Source organism: Pagrus major, chromosome 6 (assembly GCF_040436345.1).
Source record: "Pagrus major chromosome 6, Pma_NU_1.0".
In the NCBI taxonomy this organism is placed as follows: Eukaryota; Metazoa; Chordata; class Actinopteri; order Spariformes; family Sparidae; genus Pagrus; species Pagrus major.
In genome coordinates, this window is record NC_133220.1 from 34129978 (window position 1) to 34151526 (window position 21549).

The 21549-nt window shown below is 42.4% G+C and overlaps 1 protein-coding gene across 1 annotated transcript in view; it reads right to left on the bottom strand.

The window, feature by feature from the left end:
• Positions 1-1424: 1424 nt before the first annotated feature.
• The window catches only part of LOC140998503 (bis(5'-adenosyl)-triphosphatase-like), a 407581-nt gene continuing 387456 nt past the window's right edge, over positions 1425-21549 (bottom strand). The window contains exons 8-9 of the mRNA XM_073468813.1: positions 10407-10517; positions 1425-1606 (exon numbers count right to left, since the gene is read on the bottom strand). Of these exons, the coding sequence (XP_073324914.1) occupies positions 10410-10517 (108 nt within the window). The 3' untranslated portion in view covers positions 1425-1606; positions 10407-10409. The remainder of the gene's footprint in view (positions 1607-10406; positions 10518-21549) is intronic.

The following is a 21549-nucleotide window of genomic DNA, read 5'->3' on the forward strand; positions in this document are numbered from 1 at the left end:
CAGTAGTGTTGCCCCACTGACATCTCATGTCAGGTAGGTGTGAATTTGGGGTAATATGGTGCATAACAGGGTTTACACCAGGGCTTCTGAAAGTCCGGACCTTGATTTGCATCCAGACTAAATGGCAGGTCAATCCGACCCAACCCATACCGTGTGTTACAAAGCCTACAGTATGCAGTTTGAAATAAATTATACAGCTACAACCAGTGTGAATTTAGTTGTAAGAATACGTATGTCTGAGTCAGAAATAGGGTCCACCAAGCACCAAATGTGGGCATATTTTCTATTTGGCAAGTAAATCTTGTGAGGCTATCTGCTATAATGCAAGTATGTGGGAGCCCTTATTCTATTGGTCGTCCCCTGATCAGGGCTTTTTATCTGTTCCCCGTTCACATTTCAAATCCAGAGGTGATCATTTTGCTGTTGGAGCAATTAAACTCTGGAACAGCCTTCCCCTGTCCATCAAGTAGGTCGAATCTATGGTCTGTTTTAAACTAATTTCTATAGACTAGTGGTTTATACATTCTGTCTGTGCATCATGCTTGTGTTTGTGTATAAATGTATGTCGGTATGTGTGATCAAAATAAAGTATCATCAAGGTCTGACCTTGATGGTACTTTATTGTGATGATTGTGAGTTTTCGTTCAATGCCGTGTCTGGGGTGGTGCATGGTCCATATGTTCAAATCTGCCCAAAACTTGACCACATCCACCTCAAAATATGCCAGAAATGACTTACCTTGATGATGGGATATGGTAAAAATTGCTAGTTCTCATTGGATGTGGAAACGCTTTATTTGCCATGAAACAGGAAATTGTTTTCTGTATAAATGGTCCAATCTTTTCCAAATAGTATGTTGAGTCCTGCCCATAACATTTCTACATGATAATTAAGGGGTATAGTCATTCTCCCTCCGACTGGCAACAGGAAGTAAGCCTTTTGCGACAATCATTTTTTGATTTAGATGAAATTTTCACAATGCGGTCCACTCTTTATATACCAGAACCTATAATTAGTGGATGCTCTGGTGCACCACATAGTGGACACAGGAAGTCACCATGAACTCCGTTGCACAGTGTCTAAAAAACATGAAAATTCAGAGGATGTGTTGTGCGGTCAAAGTCCAGCTGCTGGACCGTGGCTGGTGCCCGCCACACGTCATGCATGAAGTCCTGTGAATCCTTGTAAATGACAATTGATGAAATATGAGTTAAATTAATCAATTTTTTTCTATGTGAATTCATTATAATTCATCTACCCTTATCCTTACCATAAAGTGTTACCAAAGTCACTTTTGAGTGAAGCAGACAAGACTTAGCTTTTTTCAAGAAGAGTAGCAGCAGTCTAGAAGCAAGTGTAGAAGTGAGTAAATAAGTGTCCGTTTCAATAACCATACTCGCACAAATAACTGACATGGAGATCTCTACATATTAGCCGGTAATCACAGCCTTTTTATGGCATTTTATTTTGGAAGAGAAATACATAAAAGCCATGTAGCAAAACAAAAGAGTGCATTTGTAGAGTACATGTTGCACATTAATGGTGGTAGCTGAAGTTGGAGTAATCCTCTAGTCGCACGCCATGGCATGGAATATTGAACACCAACCTGGACAGAAATGTAAACAATGTTTTAGTAAAAGTTTCACCAAAAGAAATTGATACTTGGGAAATGAAAACATGTGCAACATGTAAGAACACTGAAAAATACCCAACAAAATATAGTTGACATGTGACTAATTTTAAACATGTGAACACATGAAACATGTCTTGAAAACATAAAGTAATCAATATGTTATTACATTTTATATTATTCCAAAAAACACATTTTGAACTCACTCTGTTTTTGTAAAATACATTAATGCCTTGTAATTAAGCATTTAACATATAAAATAATAAATCCAAACATTAGACATGAAATTATTTGATAAGAAACAACTTAACAGTGATCACAACTCTTTCACTGTAGGTGTTGGACAGAAAACACTTTGACTTAGAGTCTGCAGACATACATAGTCAAAGAACTGCTTTCAGCTAACTGCTAAAGTCAGCTTGCTAACATGCTCAAAAGCTGATGCAGTTACCCATCTTCATCATCTTACCCCTAAATTCCACCAGATCCGTGTCCGGTCTGGCTCCGCTATGTCACGGCAGCAGATCTGATAGGTTTCACTCTAGTCTGTGTTCACTTCCACTCCGCTGCGTTGCGTATCTGCTAGTTTACAATTGCTAATTACTAAACACAAAGTACAGCTGGGGCTGGAGGGACTGTCATTAGGTTTGTTGTACTTGGTCATAAATCATTGTAAACATTAAATATCTGATCTGATGAAAACATGGGCTGGAAAATAGAGGGATGATGGTCATTAAAGGTAATTCTATGAGAAACATGCATATGTACACTGACCAGTTTGGCGAGCAGACATACATTAAACAAGCGAAAGGACAAGGTGGGTTGAAGGGCATCTCAACCAATGAATAGCAAGTTGCAGTGTGGATCAACTCCCATCCCATTTGTTCCCATTTTTCCCAGACAGTGGAGGAAATGTACATAAGTCAAGACATGCCTGAGAATCTAGAGGAGGAAGAAAATCCACATGTGAATAGAAATGAAGAGCAGATTATATGGAAACATAAGAAGGGAGGTGAGAGAAGGTGAGAGACAAAGGGACTGGGAGAAAACCATGGAGGAGATCCAGAAACACTCTCATCCCTTGAAAGAGAATCAGCAAATCCTGTACAACATTGTGACTGTAGAATTTGCTTCAGATTGGTGAACAGCAGAAAAAAGATTTTGCAGCTTCTCTTCTACAAGCTGACAATGAACACACTCCTTCCTGGTTGAGAAGCCGTGATCATCAGCTGTTCTCACTGTATCATAGGCATACAGTATTTGACGTGTGAGCGTGTGATTCCCACACAGAGCATATTTACTGATTATTAGGCTACCATATCCTGAGGTCATCAGTATTATGCTTCAGCTTTTTGTTTTTCAACAGTACTGCATGAAAGTTAAAGTAATATGGCAGGGGAATTAATGATTTAACAGGAAGAAAAAAAACTGTGCACAGCACTCATCTAAGCGGCGGACTTTATCTGGACTGGCACCGAGACAGACTATTATAGTATAAGAGCCGAAAAAGTTAATTTTTCTTGTTTGTTATTGGAGTTATACAAATGTAATTTCTCATGCTCTGAGATTGCTGTTAGACCACGCCATCAGGTATGTGTGGAAATCCGAGAGCAAACTTGAGCCCACACTCATCTGGCGGCTGCAGGGCTGTTGAATCAACTGCAGAATTTTGTCCCACATTTTGTCAGCATGCATCCAAAGACACAAAGAGCACAGACAGATCTTGAGAGCAAGAGCCGCAGTGCGCGCTCTCTAAACTCAGTTTAAACTGTCTTAACTTGGTTGTGCTGATAAAATATAAACCAAGAATCTGTTACTATGAGGTATGAGGAACTTCGTTTGTGTAGTACTCAGCTAAAATAGAGAAAGACCACGAATCAGAAGTCCCCACCATTTAGTTAAGGACACTAAGGACCTTTGATACAGTGACCAATGACCAATTTGGTGCCCTAGGCGAGATCTTAGCTGGCGCCCCCTTGCATCGCAGTCAATTTCACAATCAATTTTCATACACTCACACAGAAACTGCATGTATGTATTCAAGATGTTATTTCTTTTAAGTCAAAAATATCCCACCAAATACTGAAGAAAGAAACAAGTGATAAATTAAAAACACAATATAAATAAGGCACTGCACAAACATATTAAAGAATATTCTATTTACATACAAAAATAACAACAGTGAACACGAAAACAAGTGACATAAAATTAATTAAAAATACAATATACATAAGGTATTGCACAAAATAATAAATAATGAAACCAGTGCAGACATAACAACACACACTAACTATTGCACACAGTATTACAAAGAAAAATCAGAGACCTCTTGATTTACCGCTATTTACAATGATTCCAACGGATGGAGCTGTCTGCATGTTGATTGTATTAAAGGCCTCAACAACACCTCAACAAACACACTTTACAGCCTTACTCTTCTCGACTTTCTTGATGCAAAGTCATCTATAATGTCATCATATGACAGCTGTTTTCCAACAATATGGTTGATGCTTATAATGGAAAGCCCACTGAGACGTTCTTGTGCCATCGTAGATCTCAGGTAGGTTTTAATAAGCTTGGCTTTGAGAAGCTTCTTTCCACAGCAGCCACTGTAACAGGAAGAGTGGCAGAGATCCTCAGAGCAACCCACACATTGGGATAAATCTCTGTCAGCTTTTCTTTGCTGGCAAATGTGGAAAGTTTTGCATTTCCACACAAAGTTCCCTGTCATTAATGTCTGGCTGCCCGTCATGGGTCAGAGCAGTGCTCAGGGTCTGACATTGTTGTAGCAGCTCTTCTTTTGCTAAGTTGGGGAAGTTGAGGAGCACTCCAAACATGTCCTTTACCTCTCCAAGGTTCTGAAATCTCTCATCAAGTGAAGAGACAACTGTATCCACGACCACATTAAAAAATGTGTATGATGATGTGCATCATTGATAGGCTCATCTGGAGACTCATATGCAAAGTGTTTTTTTGTGGTTCTCAACCGCTGTTGTTTCAGTGCAGTCTCCACGTTCATCTCTTCACACATCTCCTTTGCAGTTGTCTGTGCATCAGAAAACCCAGTGGTTCTGTAGCAGGCCGGGGAATCTCTGACTTGCCTAGCCTGGTACCTTACTGCCTCAATGCTTTTTATCCTGCTTTCCTGTCTGGTCTCTGACCATTATTTCAGGGTGGTTTTAACGTGATTCAGCAGGATATCCCATCTATGGGTGGAGGCTGAGAAGAGCTTGAATAACTTTGTTAAATGTCCAAAGTAGCTAATGGCCTCTGGTGAGCTCTTTGCAGCATCAGCTATCACCAGATTTAAGATTCAAGATTTCAAGATTGAAAGATTTATTTGTCACATGCAATTGTACAAGTACATCAGCTGTGAAACGAAATTGCAACCACTCTGTCAACTATATATATATATATATATATGTATATATATATATATATATATATATATATATATATATATATATATATACATATTATAAACAAGAAATAGATATAAATAAGAGACAAAGACAAAAGTATTTACAGAAAGACTGTGTGTGACGTAGCAGGGTGTGTATGCATGTGTGTGATATATGGTGTGTGCTGAATGTGTGTTATGTTGTTTTATGGGAGTTTATTGTCCGAGTGGCCTGAGGGAAGAAGCTCCTCCTCAGACACTCAGTCCTGGCCATGACACTGCGTGGGGGCTTGCCAGAGGGCAGCTTCGCAAACAGTTCATGGTTGGGGTGGTGAGTGTCAGTCATGATCTTGGTTGCTCTGGACCTGCACCGCCTGGTGTAAATGTCCTTTAGGCAGGGCAATGCAGTTCTAGCGATGTGCTCAGCACATTGGATCACTCTGTGGAGAGATTTCCGGTCCTGGGCACAGTAGTTGCCATACCAGGCGGTGTTGCTTCCAGAGATGACAGACTGGATAGCGACGGAGAAAAAGGTTTTCTGCAGCTCTGTGGAGATCTTAAATTTCCTCAGCCGTCTGAGTTGATACAGATGCTGCCTAGCCTTCTTCACCAGTGAGGTGATGTGGGTTGGTTACATCCCACCTTTCCGAAACCCCGCTGTTCCGAAAATAGACTTCCATTCTTCGTAATGGCGGGGTTTCCCATTTTTTCTAAAGACCCCGCTATTCTGAAAAGGCTATTGGGGAAACCCTAACCCTAACCCTAACCCTAGTGGGAAGTAATTAGAACTTGAAAGTTAGAACAGCGTTGTTTTTGGGGGAGGGTCTGAACAGCGGTGTTTCGGAGTGGGGGTGTTTCGGAATGGAGGGGTTTCGCAATGGAGGTGTTTCGGAATGGAAGGCTGTCCCCATGTGGGTTGTCCATGTTAGGTCCTCAGAGATATGAACTCCGAGGTACCATAGCTGCACACCTTCTCCTCAGGGGTCCCGTAGATCTGTAGTGGTGCGTAATGGGACCTCTGCTTCTCCCTCCTGAAATCTACCACCATCTCCTTGGTCTTGGTGATGTTCAGGTCCAGGTTGTTGGTCTTGCACCATGATGTCAGCAGCTCCACCTCTTCCAAGTAAGCCGTCTCCATGTTGTTGGAGATAAGGCCAATCACCACTGTGTCATCCGCGAATTTCCTGATGGCGTTGGTGCTGTGTATGGCTGTACAATCATGGGTGTACAGGGAGTAGAGCAGGGGGCTCAGGATGCAGCCTTGGGGGGCGCCGGTGTTGAGGGTGCAGGTGCTGGAGTTGCAATTTGTTGTGCTAATGCTGCTGTTCTCGAAGCGGGTGTAGAAAGAGAGGGGTCTGCGACTGCCGAGGTGTTCGTACCTCCTCTGTAGTCCGTGATTGTCCGAAGTCCTTGCCACATGCTTCTGCTGTTGCGGTCGCACAGCTGAGCCTCCACTTTGTCCTTATATCGCTTCTTAGCAGCTTTCACTGTTTGCCTGAGCTCGTAGGACGAAGCTTTGTAGGCTGACATGTCGCCGGACCTGAGACAAACAGACCAATCAACCCATGGTTTCTGATTGGGAAAAACTTTCACAGTTACCATGGGACAGATTTCGTCTATCAGTGTGGAAATGAAGCATGTCACCACTTCTGTAAACATCGACGACATTAGTGCTCGACTGGAACATGTCCCAGTCAGCATCACTCAGCGCGTCCTGAAGCATGGCCTCTGATTGGGCGGACCAGGGTCTGACCTCTCACGCTGCCGGAGCAACTTGCCGGAGCTTCTGTTTGTTTTGTTTGTGTTTGTTTTCTTTCCCCTGGTTGGACATGAGATGTGTTGAAACAGGTTAGGCAAAACCCAAGTGAGGTTTGCCTTGTTAAAATCCCCAGCGATAAAGAGAGCAGCGTCCGGGTATTTGGCGGTGTGTTTGGTGATGGTGTCATGAAGAGTGGAAAGAGCAGTGTCCGTATCCGCATGTGGTGGAATGTAAACTCTGATAGTGAGAACCAAAGAGAACTCCCGGGGCAGGTAGAAAGGGCGACAGAGTAGCGTTAGATGTTCCAGGTTAGGCGAGCAGGAACGAGACAACACCAAGACATTTCTAGGGTCACACCAGTTGTTGTTGGTCATGAAACACACTCCACCGCCTTTAGATTTTCCTGATTTGGCTGGTTGAATGGCGTGGTCTGGCACCGCAAGGGAGAGCCACGTCTTGGTGAGGCAGAATGTGTTGCAGTCCCGTATGTCCCTCTGGAAACGAATCCGAGCCCTCATGTCGTCAAGCTTTGTGTCCAGAGATTGAACGTTAGCCAGCAGGACACTGGGCAGGGGTGGACGGTGTGCACTCGCTCACAGTCTGTTCCGTACTCCGGCCCGTTTTCCGCTGTGTTTCTTCCTCCTGCAATTCCGCGGAGGCCCGTCTCCATTGTTAGGGTCAGCGTCCCAGAGGATCTCTTGTGTGATTGGGTCCATGGCACTGGTCCGACCACCCATTGGTCCGACCTCCCATTAGTTCGAACTCCCATTAGTTCGAACTCCCATTGTTCCGACAATCGGAGTAATGAGAGTTCGAACTAATGGGAGGTCCTCATTAGTTCGAACTGGACTAATGCATCTGTAATCTAAACAGACAGGTCGGATATTTGAGAGCTGCCAACTTGCACGAGCACGCACTGACCAGGTTGAGCACGCCACCAGATGCTCATTTCTCCGGCCCCTCAGCTGTGTGTCTGTGGGTAGCTCGTGTGTGTGTAGCCTGTGTGAATGTGTGCATTAATCCCTCTGTTCAGCATCTCTGTTAAGATGAATAACACAAATCTCCCCACAGAGCGCAAGCCTGGCACAGAGGTGCGCGCTCTGGCGCATCTGGCACAATCGGTTAACGGCACCGAGAGGAAACTGGCTCCGCTCCGTCCGTGTGTGTGTGTGTGTGTGTGTGCGCGCGTTTCCGAGAGCTCTCTCTCTCTCTCTCTCTCTCTCTCTTTCAATTTGCTTTATTGGCACGACTGTGATATACAATGTTGCCAAAGCATTGGGACAGCAGAGTTAAAACAAACTCTCAGAGAGAGAGAGAGAGAGAGAGAGAGACGCATGCTCGCAATGAAAGCGCTTGTCAGAAAGTAGGGATGACAGGTCGAACTAACGGGACCACCCATTGGTTCGACCTCCTATTGGTCCGACTTGTGGTTGATTTTGTCGGAGTAACGGGAGGTCGAACCAATGGGAGGTCGGACCAGTGGGTATTTTGTCGGAGGAACGGGAGGTCGAACCAATGGGAGGTCGGACCAATGGGCAGTTCCCGGTGTGATTATCGTGTATAACTTCAGAAACAAAGTGTAAAGTTACACCTGCGATGTTCAGGAGTGTACTGCGGTCATATCTATTTAGAGCAGACAGCGGGGAGATGAAGGTAAAGTAAATAACAAAAAAAGCGCACAGTCTGAGCAGAGCAGTCGCGACAGCGTCCGACCACAGCAGTACCATCTTGTTTTTAGATTTAAAGTGTGGGCACCATGTGCAACATAAAAGCTCTTGGGTTCTGCTGAAGCAACTGAGTCTGAACACCTTTATTCTTTCCCTTCATGTTGGCACCATTGTCGTAGGATTGTCCTCTGCAGTTCTCAAAGGGGATGTTCAGCTACTCCTGCCTGTTTAGGATGAGAGATGACAAACTTGCCCCTGATGTCTCCTCTGCCACAAGAAAGCCAAATAAATGTTCTTTTGTGGTAAATCTTCTAGTGACACTATCCTTACAATGACAGAGAGCTGCTCCTTATGACTCAGATCAGGGGTGCAACCTAGAATAATGGAGAAATATTTCATTGTTTTGATCTCATCCACAATGCTTTCCAGTATTTTGGAGCTGATGGAGTCTATCAGTTCATTTTGGATTCTTTTGCCCAGATAATGTGTGTGACTGCTAGCTCCACTTTCCACCCTACCAACATGCCGCTTCATTACTGGATCAAATTTGTTTTTTTGAGTTCCACCTCTTTCAGAAAGTTGCCATTGTCTGGTTTGTTTAATGTATCTGTGGACCCCCTTAAAGCCATGTTTCTTTCAGCTAAGGACTGAATTATTGCCACCAATCGAGAGAGAACATCACGCCACCTGTTTCTCTCAGCCTCAGTGAGTGCCATCTCTTGCTTATCTATTGTCAGCCCCTTTTCAAAACGGACCTCCAACTCCTTCTGTGTTGCCATGTGGGTATTGTGCTCCTGGCTATCCTCATGAACCTTCAGCAAGTGGCTTGCATTTTTCCAATTGCCCCCCATGGATGACGGCGCCCTTAGCATTCACCTATACAGCCTATGCCAAGGGCCGGCTCTGCTTTGATGAAATTGTAAAAGAAGGGGGTGATGAGCAAACATGAACCACAGTCCTGTTCATCATCTTTTTATTAAGATGTTTTCAGAAACATAGTGTTGTGGCCTGTTTAGCTATAATACCATGTTGTTTGATACCAGCTGGGGAAAAACACTGTCCCCTTTCTCTGTTTTCTGTGGTTATGTAGCAGCAGTTTTAAAAATATTTCTGTCTTTCTACTGAATAGACAGCTCACTTTTATGCAAGGGCCATCTTAAAAGTACCACAAAAGTAAAAGTAAGCCTGCTAATTAAAGGTGCACCATGTAGTTTTGGGCAAGAAAATTTTAATCAGAAGAGGAAGATCTTCATTGACTGATTTTATATGCTGAAACAAACTTAGTACAGTAGCCCCATTCACACTGCTCTTTGAGTGTGGGAATCATGCGCCGATTCTGCGCAATGTCCTCTGTGTGAAAGTTTCAGATGCGGAGAGGGGGGACAGTTTCACTGCGGCTCTGATGCACCTCCGGAGGTAGTATCAGAGGTAGCATCAGAGGTAGCATCAGAGGTAGCATCAGAGGTAGTATCAGAGGTAGTATCAGAGGTAGCATCAGAGGTAGCATCAGAGGTAGTATCAGAGGTAGCATCAGAGGTAGTATCAGAGGTAGCATCAGAGGTAGCATCAGAGGTAGTATCAGAGCCACCGCAGAGGCGAGCCGCTGTCTGTGTGAATGGATAAGCCGGAGGTGCGGAGCAGGGGTGTGTCGATATGATGGTGTTCACAGTCTGACAGCTAATCAGATCCTTCACTCATCAAATAAAAGAGAAATGACCCGCAGAGCAATGTTACAGGACCATGCCATTCGGTGGCTGAAAATTCAGTGCATCCCTATTATATATTTTTTCGACAGAATTTTGTCTTGTGTTTTATATTTCCTGGCTGATCTCCACTTCATCACCCAAAATTGCTTTATTCCTCAATCTACCTTCATCTGTGACCACGTGACCAAGGTATTTATTGTATTATTAGTGACAAAACAAATGTTTTCCCCTTATTTTTTTTTACCATTTAGGGATTTTCAAGCTGTTTCCTTATAACTGAAGCCTCTGCTGCCATCTCCTCCTCTGATCTCCATTTGGAGGGAACGTCTTCATCTTCTTGATCATGCTTTTGCAACTGCAAAAAAACACAATGTAAGAGTGCAATGTCAGAACAAGTTTCATACAGTAAGTTTCATTTAGCATCCTATATTATTTCAAGTCAAGTTTATTTATGTAGCACATTTCAGACCACAGGTAGACTCAATGAGCTTAAAACTACAAGTAAAAAGATTACAAAATCATATAAAATACAATAAAAACATATAAGATAGGAAAACATATAAAAACATATAAGATGAGAAGGTAACACAATAAAAAAGAATCAGGTAAAAAGGTGTTATTATTAAAAGGGATTGATAAATCTGGGCCACAGTTCATTTGGTAAATGGACCAGAACTGACCCAGACTTAGTTCACTTTTGGCTGACATGGCCATTGTATGGCCTGCTTGTGGCTCAGATCTGGCAAACAGGAATACCAACCAAGTGCCATAATTCCACACAGTATGTGGACCATTTTTTTTGGTATGCTCACATGGGTTTACTGACAGCGGAATTTCTAAAAAGATAATCTGGTGCCTCAGAGCCCTGGGCCCATGAAAAGTATCTCTGTTTTGTCCTCATTCAGCTGTAAATAATTTTTGTCATCCAATATTTGATTTTGGACACACATTAAATTAGGTCATTAACTGGGCTAAGTAGCTTGACTAAGATATATATAACTGTGTGTCATCAGCATAGGAATGATATGAGATATATTGCTGAATGATACACCCATTGGTCTAAGAGGATTAATCAGTTCATCAACTGTGCAAAAAAGAAACTTTAAGTAATAATTGGAGAAAAGTGTGAAGAGTGGGATGTCATCACTGCTGATGCTGAACGGATCGTAGAGGGGAGAAGAGTCTCTTTTGACCTTTAACTACAGTTTAACTACAGCAGTCATCAGGTAGTCCAGTATCTTAAGAAAGCTTAAAATTCTGGTACAGACATTTGATGGTTAAAAATCTTTTGCATTATGTAAATAAATAGGTAAACCAACAAGGATCTAAAAGTGTAGCATAACATGATGGCTTAAAAACTGGATGAAATACTGGATGAGCTTTTACTGCAGAACCACTATGCCAACACAGGCACAATGCACAATCTTAATAGTCTTCATTAAAAGAGTAATTTGTAATTCCCAGCTACCTGCTCCAAATGTATGGGGGCAATTAGCAGGGGATATCTCTGCAATTCAATACATGGGCATCTTTGACATAACATCAAAACTGTCACTTCTACACACTCTGTTTAAAGGGTGAGTTGATTTTTTTTTTAACATGTTCATGTTTTAAACCAAAATTATGTCCAGACCTTTGAAATTGCCCCTTTAAGTGAAGCTGTCTGTGAGCTGCACCATAGTATAAACCAGTAATTAATGTTTGAAAAATAACAAAAAAGATCACAGATTGCACAATCATTTGGGGGGTGGAAAAATGCTTGCTAAGTATTAATTGAAAGTCTGTTCTTTCTATCCACATTAGTATGACTATCAATACAAGGAAAGAGATCATCATAAAAAGGGAGAAATTAGTTTTGAGAGAAGACTGTACTAGAAGCTGAGCTTAAACAGGATGTCCAAAAATCCACTGGTGCGTGTGTCTGTGCCCCCCTGTCATGTTGAGTGTTAAACCTCTTTACTGAAGCTCCTCTTGTCAGTTGCAGAGCTGCCAGTGTGAAACCAGAAACCCTGCTTGTGCTCTGACAGAGATGAACATGTCCATGAATCCTAATGTTCTGTGTGTCTTCATCTACAGCTGGCTATAGCCAACAATAGGAGAAAAAGGCGCTTAAATGGCACCGCTGTGTAACTGACTACTCATTATATTCTAGGCCATTCAACCTGTTATTCATGTGATTTTAATTGAGTGTTACAATTACAAATCAGTTTAAAATAGTTAAAATACAATACTCAGATCAGATGCTCAGTTTTTTTTAAATACAATTTTTTAAATCAAAATTCGGTTTATTCATATTCAAATCATTCCAATGTAATACAATTAAGTAGCCTATTTTTGCTGTTTTTTTGTTATTTAAATTTTTAGCTAAGCTAACTTAGCTGTTGACATCTAGCAGACATTCAGTTTATGACATAAAGAGAATATCAATATTCAAATGATATTACTTCCTTGGGGATATGTTTAAAGTTATGAGAAAAAACTGAATTCCATTTATCGGTTTTATCACCATCCTATGTTGAAATAATAGAAAAAAATGAAACCAGTCAAAGGTTTTCTTCTAGCCAAGTGTAAATTAATATTATAGATTATAATTATCTATTATATTATAGATTATAGATTTGACACTATATGCAGAGAATTACAAAGGCTGACAATAAGGTGACAGAGAAGACAGCCCCATATGATGTTTGAAAATGTATATAGCTGTTGGGACCTAACCACATGGTTCCAACAATAGAGCAGCCTGCATGTAGACGAAAGCCTAACATGCAGCCTCCTTGCACTAACAAAGCCTGGCAATCAAAGGAAAGAGTGTAAACCTAAGTGTCCAGGGGGTGGCACCTGGTTGCTACAGTTCCCCAGGTTGAAACACTCTTCTCCCATTGGCTGAAAGCGCACCTGAATGCAGTCTGTTCCAAACAGCAGCAGAAGCGCGGAGAAGATTAAAACCGCTGCACGCTCCAACTCAAGGCAATCCCATTGTAAGGTGTTGCTGGAAGCATTAGCTTTCACCTGCGCAGCAGTTACTACAAGGGAGCAACCTCATGTTTGGATTTTACCTTCGCCTAGGCCGCAGTCTTTTACCTTCCTGGAATAATAACAAGCTTGACAGACATTGGGTTTCTGATTCTGAGAGCAGGTAAGAAACAATTTATAACAGAATCAACTGGTTGACTTATAGCTTATGATCCTTTATAATTTTTTGTATTTCTGTTAATATTTTTATATTCATTTTTTAGGTTTTTACATTGGCATCATCATCATATCATTGAGTCATGTCTCTGTTGTCAGTCAGAATAGCTTCTGTCTTATGAAGATGACCCATCTGCTATACAACATTATACAGTGTATACATCGTTAGGAAGGCAGATCTACCATTAAATCAGGTTACCTATGAGAGTATTTATTCCCAAAAAATCTAAATTAACAGCAGCTCCTGTTGTTTTATTTTCTAAGTGCAAACATGACCTTACTAAAGCAGACTGAAACCGTGCATGCTTAGAGAACTACAAAACACAGTAGTCTGCTTTTGAAGGACTGAAGTCTAGACACATACAGTATGTAGCAATAGAGTTTATGGCTCTTTCAGCACACGCCTCAAAGTGGAGGAGGAAATATCCTCCTCCACTAAGAGAGAGAGAAATAAATTGCACTTGATTAACCTCCAGCAACCCCATTTTCTCCTGTGGTGACTGGGTGCTGGATGGCACACTGGCTGCAACCCTATACGTCAGACAGGACACACTTTCATTAAAAACTAACCCCACGGGGTGAGCAAGAGGTCATCCTGACCTCGGCACCATCCACATTCACAGAACTGATAACAAGCCCTCCACTGGTACTGTAGCAATCAATGTACAAATACACACAAATGGTGAGAGCTTACAGAAAGGCCCTGAATGTGGAATCCTGAATGAGACCAGACTAAGACCCAACCCTGTCCATCAAAATATACATGAGCAATTTGACTGTCATGGTGCACTATATGACTGTGTTAGTCACAGGAATATGAACATGATCCTGCTTTTGTTTGTACTTTGCTTTCTGGTTTGCACTTTGTTTTTGCTTTTGTTCTTGGATTACTTGAGTTCTGCTGTGGGATGGCAGCTGACATGATATCCCAAAACATCAGTATTTGATGAGCTGGGAATGACACTCAAAAATCAACTTTTCTTACAAATAGGACCTTTTAAGTATACAATTAATGTTATTGAAAAAGGTGACAGCAACAAGTGACATTTTGTTTTTGAGGGAGTATTTTGCAGGTCTAGTTAATGCTAAATTTAGCAAGTTTTAAACATTTTGCCCTCACTCATGAGGATTCCACCCTTGATTCAAACTTCTGGCTAATCTTTTCCTGTGGCTCATTAAAACATGATCAGAACAGAATTTCTAAAGCCAGTAACCATGTGATACTTCCATGTGTGTTTCCGGAGGTGAAATAGGCATGTCCACGATCAACATCAGAACATGACTGTCAACTACCGTCACTTCCATTATACTGTATGTGACCCATCTCAGCTTCCCTTATAATGACCCTTGTCACTAATCTTGACAAGTAGACATTCCACTGAGACAGGAAAAATCTATCTAAATTTTAATTTAGCAAGTTCAGTGCTATTTTACCTAATGTTAATACCACATAGTGGATATGACCTGAAAACAATCTACAGTATGCTTGCAGCTGCTAATTAACATGATGATTTAAGATAGGCATTAGTAGAAATAGCTGTGCAGATCGTCCGTTCTTTAACTTTGGCATGGACTTGTCTACTCTGCTTCTGAGCTGCAAACTAGAAAAATGAAAAGTGAACAGATACACATCTGCATCAAAGTAAGAAATAGAAAATTTGACATCAAAAACTCTTTTTTTAACGTCAATTGGGTTCATCCCCTGGGTAACATCAATAATGGCCAATATCCAGTATCAAAGACCAAACTGTCTTTCACTGACAAGAATGTCTAGTTGTTAGGTTGTTAGTTCACTGGGGCTCTGGGTCCTATGGCCCATTGTGTGGCTGGTTAGGTCCTCAGGTATGACATTCTCTCTACATGTTGCTGGTCACAACATTAAGCCAAGATACAGGGCTTGACAGGGCAAGCAATTCACAGAGTGAAATCCATTTATGTTTTGTGCATACCTGTACAACAAAGGTGATGGAGATATCTTGCTCTGTCCAACACTTTAGCCCATTACTGATTAGAGCAGAAAAACGAATGGCTGTATTTGCATGAAATACAAAGTTTATATTCACGATCCCCTGAGGGTGAATCCTCATGACTTTAACCAGAATCAGAATGAAATTCTCCATTGTACATCAGAAATACCATCTTCTAAGAATATGATTACATGACCTGAAGAAACATCACTGTTCCCAACACGCCTAGGTTGATCATGTGACACTATTCCAAGCGCAGTTGCATTTGTCTATGCCTACCTCCGAAGCAGAGAGCCACATGTCTGAAGTTTCTCTTTCCTTTTTGTGAAGACTGGTGGGCCTCTATATGAATCTCATGTCTAAGTCATGTCAGACTGTATGTGTATCATGTTTATATCGACTCATATTCCTGTATGACTGAACAATTAAGTTAGCATGGTTGCAAACTCAAGCTAATGCTAATAGCCCTGTAGTTGGCACTAGTATGAAGTGCTACAGTCATTTGTGGTTTGATTTCCATTTAGTGGTTAGTAATCCTGTTGTCTGTGCTTTGGAGCATTTCTGAGTGCAATTTAGTAATTTAAAGCCCCGTGTTTGTACGTTTTGAGTGTGCATGAGGTTCTATTAAAGAGTGAATGGCCAAGTGGTTGTACTATTGTTAGTTAATGAGCAGTATTTCTTGCTTGAGTTCGAGTTCTACCTAGCTTCTACCTAGCCTTTCTGTCTAGGAGAATTTAAATACCTATCTAGTAATTTTTGTTTTTATGGATATTTGTACATTTAGCTTATATTTTGTTACAACTTATTTTCCTGTGATTGCAGAACCGCACCCTTAAAGTCCTGATTTTCACAGCCCATCATACCGGCATGTTCCATGTGTATTTAACTATTCTAAAGGCTGCTGCTCCATCCTGGTAGAGGTAAATAAATGACACTGTTGAGTTCAATCCCTGGATTACTGTGTATTCCTTCTGATAGAAGAAGATCCAGCTGTTGCACTACTCCACTTGCTACTAGACGCACCCTGTGTTTTACATGACCTACTCTGTAGTGCAGCCGCCAAACATTAGATTTTTAACTCTGGGTCTAGGTGGACTGTCTCATAAGTACTGAGACTGTAACCATTACACATGAAGGTCACCTAACCCTATCAAAGACGTAATTTTTAATCCAAACCAATATGTTTTTTTCTATCTTTAAAAAAATGTCCTTAGATTAACTAACATGCAGAAGTTGGGCAGAATCTATTTGGAAATACAGCTGCAATAACACACTTTTATTTATTTATAAATTATTACACAATTTAGTGGCCTGCTGAGGGGAAGTTAGACAGAAATTAAAATAGCATGATCAGCAGAAGCTGAAAACCAGTTGGAAGTTTCTTGGAAATGTATTAAAGAAATTACCAGCTATTAATAAATAACTGGTAACTGCTTATCGGAAAATAGCAGAATATTTTTATTAAATAACGTTCAATAAATTTTGGTAATTAATGTGGTAATTTGGGGGTAATTTCAAAGAAATTTTAAATAATTACCACCTACTCACCATGACATTTCTGGACACATGAATTACTAAAATATTCATTACACAATCCTTTTATAAATGTAAAAAAAAAACAGGTGCCAGGCAAACGCTATCTATCAGAATGCATAGTGCCTATTGTAAAGTTTGGTGGAGGAAAGATAGTGTTTTTTGGCTGTATTTCAGGGTTTGGGCCAGGACCCTGAGTTCCAGTGAAGGTCTTCATAATGCTACATGATACAAAGACAGACAGAGACATGGTTAGATGAGTTTGGTGTGGAGAAACTTGATTGGCCAGCACAGACCAAGCCAGGTCAACATCAATGCCTGACCTACAGAAAGTAAAAAGGATTTTCATGTAAATAAATATCTGTTACGTCCCTATCTATCACCAAATGAGGTAACACAATAATGATTGAGCCTATGGCCCACTGATGGAAGCCCTTGCATTTGCTGTAATACCAAAGATGTACACTGGGTGTCGGTGGCGACTTTCCCGGGAAATATCAAAAGTTACGCACAGTTAGTGACGCGTTCACCCAGGAGTGGTTAGTCAGCCAGACAGACTAGGTGGTTTGCATCATAATGGCCAGAATAAGTACGTACTAGGGTTGAGCCGATGGCTGATAGCTGTGGACTAATAATCCCTGACCATCATAACATTGTGATTTAAAAGGCTCGCCACCAGAGAGCACAATCAAGAGGGGTGTCCCCTCAGAGTTGCCGTAGGGCAAGAGTTGTTGTTGTTTGTGACATGTGGGGAGAGGAAATGAAAAGAAGTATGTTGCTGCTCAGTGCACTAACATTACGTCTCCATGTCTCATTTATTATTTTCTTATTAAGCCAGTACAGTTAGGCGAACCCAAGACACACAATTTGTGGCAGCAGTGTTTCTTTTCCCGTGGGCCACTGTTTCTCTCAGTCTCTCAGCCGTTTTTATACATACATTGGCTAGTCGGCCAACGTTGTTAATGCATATGAGGCTGAACAAAGCTAAGTTACGGACATGTGGTGCGGAGACGAGGATGCCTTAAACCTGGCATAGGGATGTATGTCGGTGGTAACGGGAGATAGTTTCCTCTGCAGGGTGAGACAGTTGGAGATTCATGTCAGAGCAATGGTGGCAAACAGCAGCGGCTACATTGGTGAGCTAATACACAACTGCTGCCTTAGGACAACACTGAGGGGACACGCTGCCTCAAATTCAATGTCATGGTCCATCACATTCACTGTAGATCGTCACCCTATGTACATAATGTTACTTTTATAGCAACCGTTTTTATTCAGTAAATAGAAAGTGTTATTATTACCGTCTCAGAAGACCTCATTCCCTTTTCGCTTTCATGTGGTGTTGACAGACACTGAGCGACACTGAATCTCCCCGAGAAGCAGTGAGGTCCATAAATACACCTGCAATTGCCGCTTCTGGAAATCTTTGAGATTCCCACTTTAAACTGCAACTTGTTATTTATGTTAGACCTCTTGAATAATTACTGTATGGGGTTGTAACATAAATTTGGGGCTCATCCTAACTAAATTAAGGTTTTTCCTCTAGATGTTGGCTTAATGGCAGTAAGCCCATGTAAGTTTGGATGTTTCTAATTTGTTGTAGCCATTTGTACTGTGTTGCCCTTTTGGTGTTTGGGTAACTTTGTATTTTGTAGTCGTGCTTGTTACAGTACAGTACTTCTTTGAGTGAGTTGCTGAGTAGGGCAGCAGGGTTTTGTGCCGTAGGCTTTGTGTTGTTACCTCTCGTGAAGATGGAATTTAAGTTGGCTGAGTTTGTTGAAACTCCTACTCTTGAGGTATTTCATCTGAGCACTAAGGATAATCTGCTCGATTGCTGATCATTACAAGGTAGTTGTATTGAGACAATCTAGGAAGCAGGCTATTAAGGCGGAGGTTTATGCTGCCTTGGTAGATAAGGGTCTCTTGCCGCAGTTTCAGAGTACTCCCAAAGTTCCCAAGCAGTCGAATCAGTTTGAGCTGTGGTGTTTTTTCCCTAACTGGGCTTTGTCTAATGCTCGTGTTTTTCCCCTCGTGTGCAGAGCCTCCAGTGCCTCTCCACTTAGCTTTCTGCTCTAATGGCTCACCTGATTCCTCCACGTCACCACCAGACAACCCAGCCTGCACGCCTGCCCTCCTTGTCATCTACTCCCTCCAGAACTCTGTTGCAAACTAAATACCTTTGAACTGATTTCAAGCCTCTGGTCTCTGCATTTTGGGTCCAAACAAACCCCCACCGTAACAATAACTTCATTATAACTTCATTGTAATCATGACAACAATCATTACACATTTGGTTTTGAATACAATGCACTAATAGCAGAGCTCTTATACATTAATTAATTACTGTTAGGGCTAGGTATAATGTCCTTTTACTTGCTGATGGTGTATGGCAGGTGTGTAGGGATCTCAACTCTTCTGACAACAGAGATGCTAGAAGTAGAGAGTTCAAGCCTGGTGACAAAGTTCTGGTGTTGCTGCCGATTTCTGGCTCTAGCTTGCAGGCTCGCTATTGAGGGCCCTATTTCTCCCTTAAGACCCTTATTCAGGAGAAAGTTGGACAGAGACTAGCTTGTAGCCACTCCAGAGCAGCTGTCTGGGGCTGAAATTGCAGCACCGCCTGTTGGTCTGGTGGTAGGGAAAGTCGCAGAGGAGCTGTCCAGTGCTGAAGTGAATGACGTTGGTTTGCCCACAGCACTGACTAAGAGAAAGCTGTCAAACAGAGATCTTGGAAAACCTCCCTGCTTGTTTGTCTCCACACCCCCTCCACTCACCCCGCTCACTCTTCCTCTCCGCCCAAAGCTTCACTGGCAGCACACAGCTCGCTCATGACCTCTAGCTCCTCCCCCTGGCCACATCAGTCATTACATCTACAACCTGTAACTTTTCACATTCAGACCATCACCAGATGCAGGCACCCCCGTCCACTGAGCACAAGACATAATGATCTGGTCAACCTGCGTCCACTTCCCCAGTCCTCACAGCCCCTCACAAAGCATCACCACCTCAAAGTGGCCTTATTCAACACCTGCTCCCTCAACAACAAGAGCCTCCTTCTCAATGAATTCATAATGGACAATAACCTGGACTTTCTCTGTCTCACTGAAACCTGGCAAACACCTCTGGACTATTTCTCACTAAACCAAGCCACCCCCACAGGATACACTTACATGGACAAATCCCGCACAGAGGGCCGGGGAGGTGGCATTGCTGCCATCTTCAGGAAAAATATCAAAACATCCACCATCCCCATTCCTCCACCCCCCTCATTTGAACACCTCACCTACAAACTGTCTGGTCCCTCTCCTCTGGTCACAGCCATCATTTATCGCCCCCCAAAACCACATCCCTCCTTCCTTTCTGATTTTGCTGACTTTCTGACCCAGTTATCCGCCATCTCACCATCTGTTCTCCTCCTGGGCTACTTTAATCTACATATTGACAGCACAGACAATAAACCGGCCACAGAATTTTTAGAACTGCTGCAATGCCTCAATTTCACTCAACACATAACCTTCCCAACACACAGCCGTGGTCACATTCTGGACTTGGTTTGCTCCACTAAACTCAACATTCAACAGTTATCCAGTCACAATCTGCACATTTCCGACCACCTGGCAATCATAATGAACATTGAAATCCCTACCCACACCCCAATCCAGAGCCGGACAATAACCTTCAGAAACCTTGACTCCCTCTCACCTGCAGCTCTCTCAGCCTCTCTCACCTACTCTCTGTCTGCCTCACCTCCCCTGCCCTCTGATGACCCCACTGACCTGGTCAACTATTACAACAGCACACTGTCCTCCTGCTTGGATCAGCTTGCCCCCACCAAAACAAAAACTGTCTCATTCACCCACTCTGCCCCCTGGTACACCCCCACACTCCACCAAATGAAATCCCGGAAATGACAACTGGAAAGACTCTACAAGAAAACTGGATTATCTGTTCACCTTCTCACCTACACAGACCACCTACAACAATACAAAGATGCACTCAACGCAGCCCGGACCACCTACTACTCCCACCTCATCCACTCTGGCTCAAACAACTCCAAGGCTCTGTTTTCCACCATAAACTCACTCCTCAAACCCCATGACAACACTCTCTCATCATTCACAACTGAAAAGTGCCAATCATTCCTTTCATACTTCCAAACAAAAATAGACACCATCTACAGTAACCTCAACACCTCTGGAATCCCTCCCATCTCACCACCTGCCTCACCACCTGCCACCATCCAGCCCCTGTCACAGTTCTCTCCAATATCTCCAGCACAGTTAACAACTCTCATGACCGGGATAAAAACCTTCACCTGCACCCTGGACCCCATCCCATCCAAACTCATTAAAGACTGGCTTCCTGTCATCTCCCCACTCATCACCGACATCAACACCTCCCTCAGCTCTGGTTCTGTTCCCCAAACCCTCAAACTGGCTGCCATCACACCTATCATTAAAAAATCTGGTCTCAACACTGACAATCCAAGTAACTTCCGCCCCATCTGCAATCTCCCCTTCCTATCAAAAATCCTGGAACGTGCTGTAGCCTCTCAACTCAGAACCCACCTCACCTCCAATAATCTCTTTGAATGCTTCCAATCCGGTTTCCGATCAAAACACAGCACAGAGACAGCCCTCCTCAAAATTACCAATGACCTCCTCCTCTCCTCAGACTCCGGACACCTCAACATCCTCA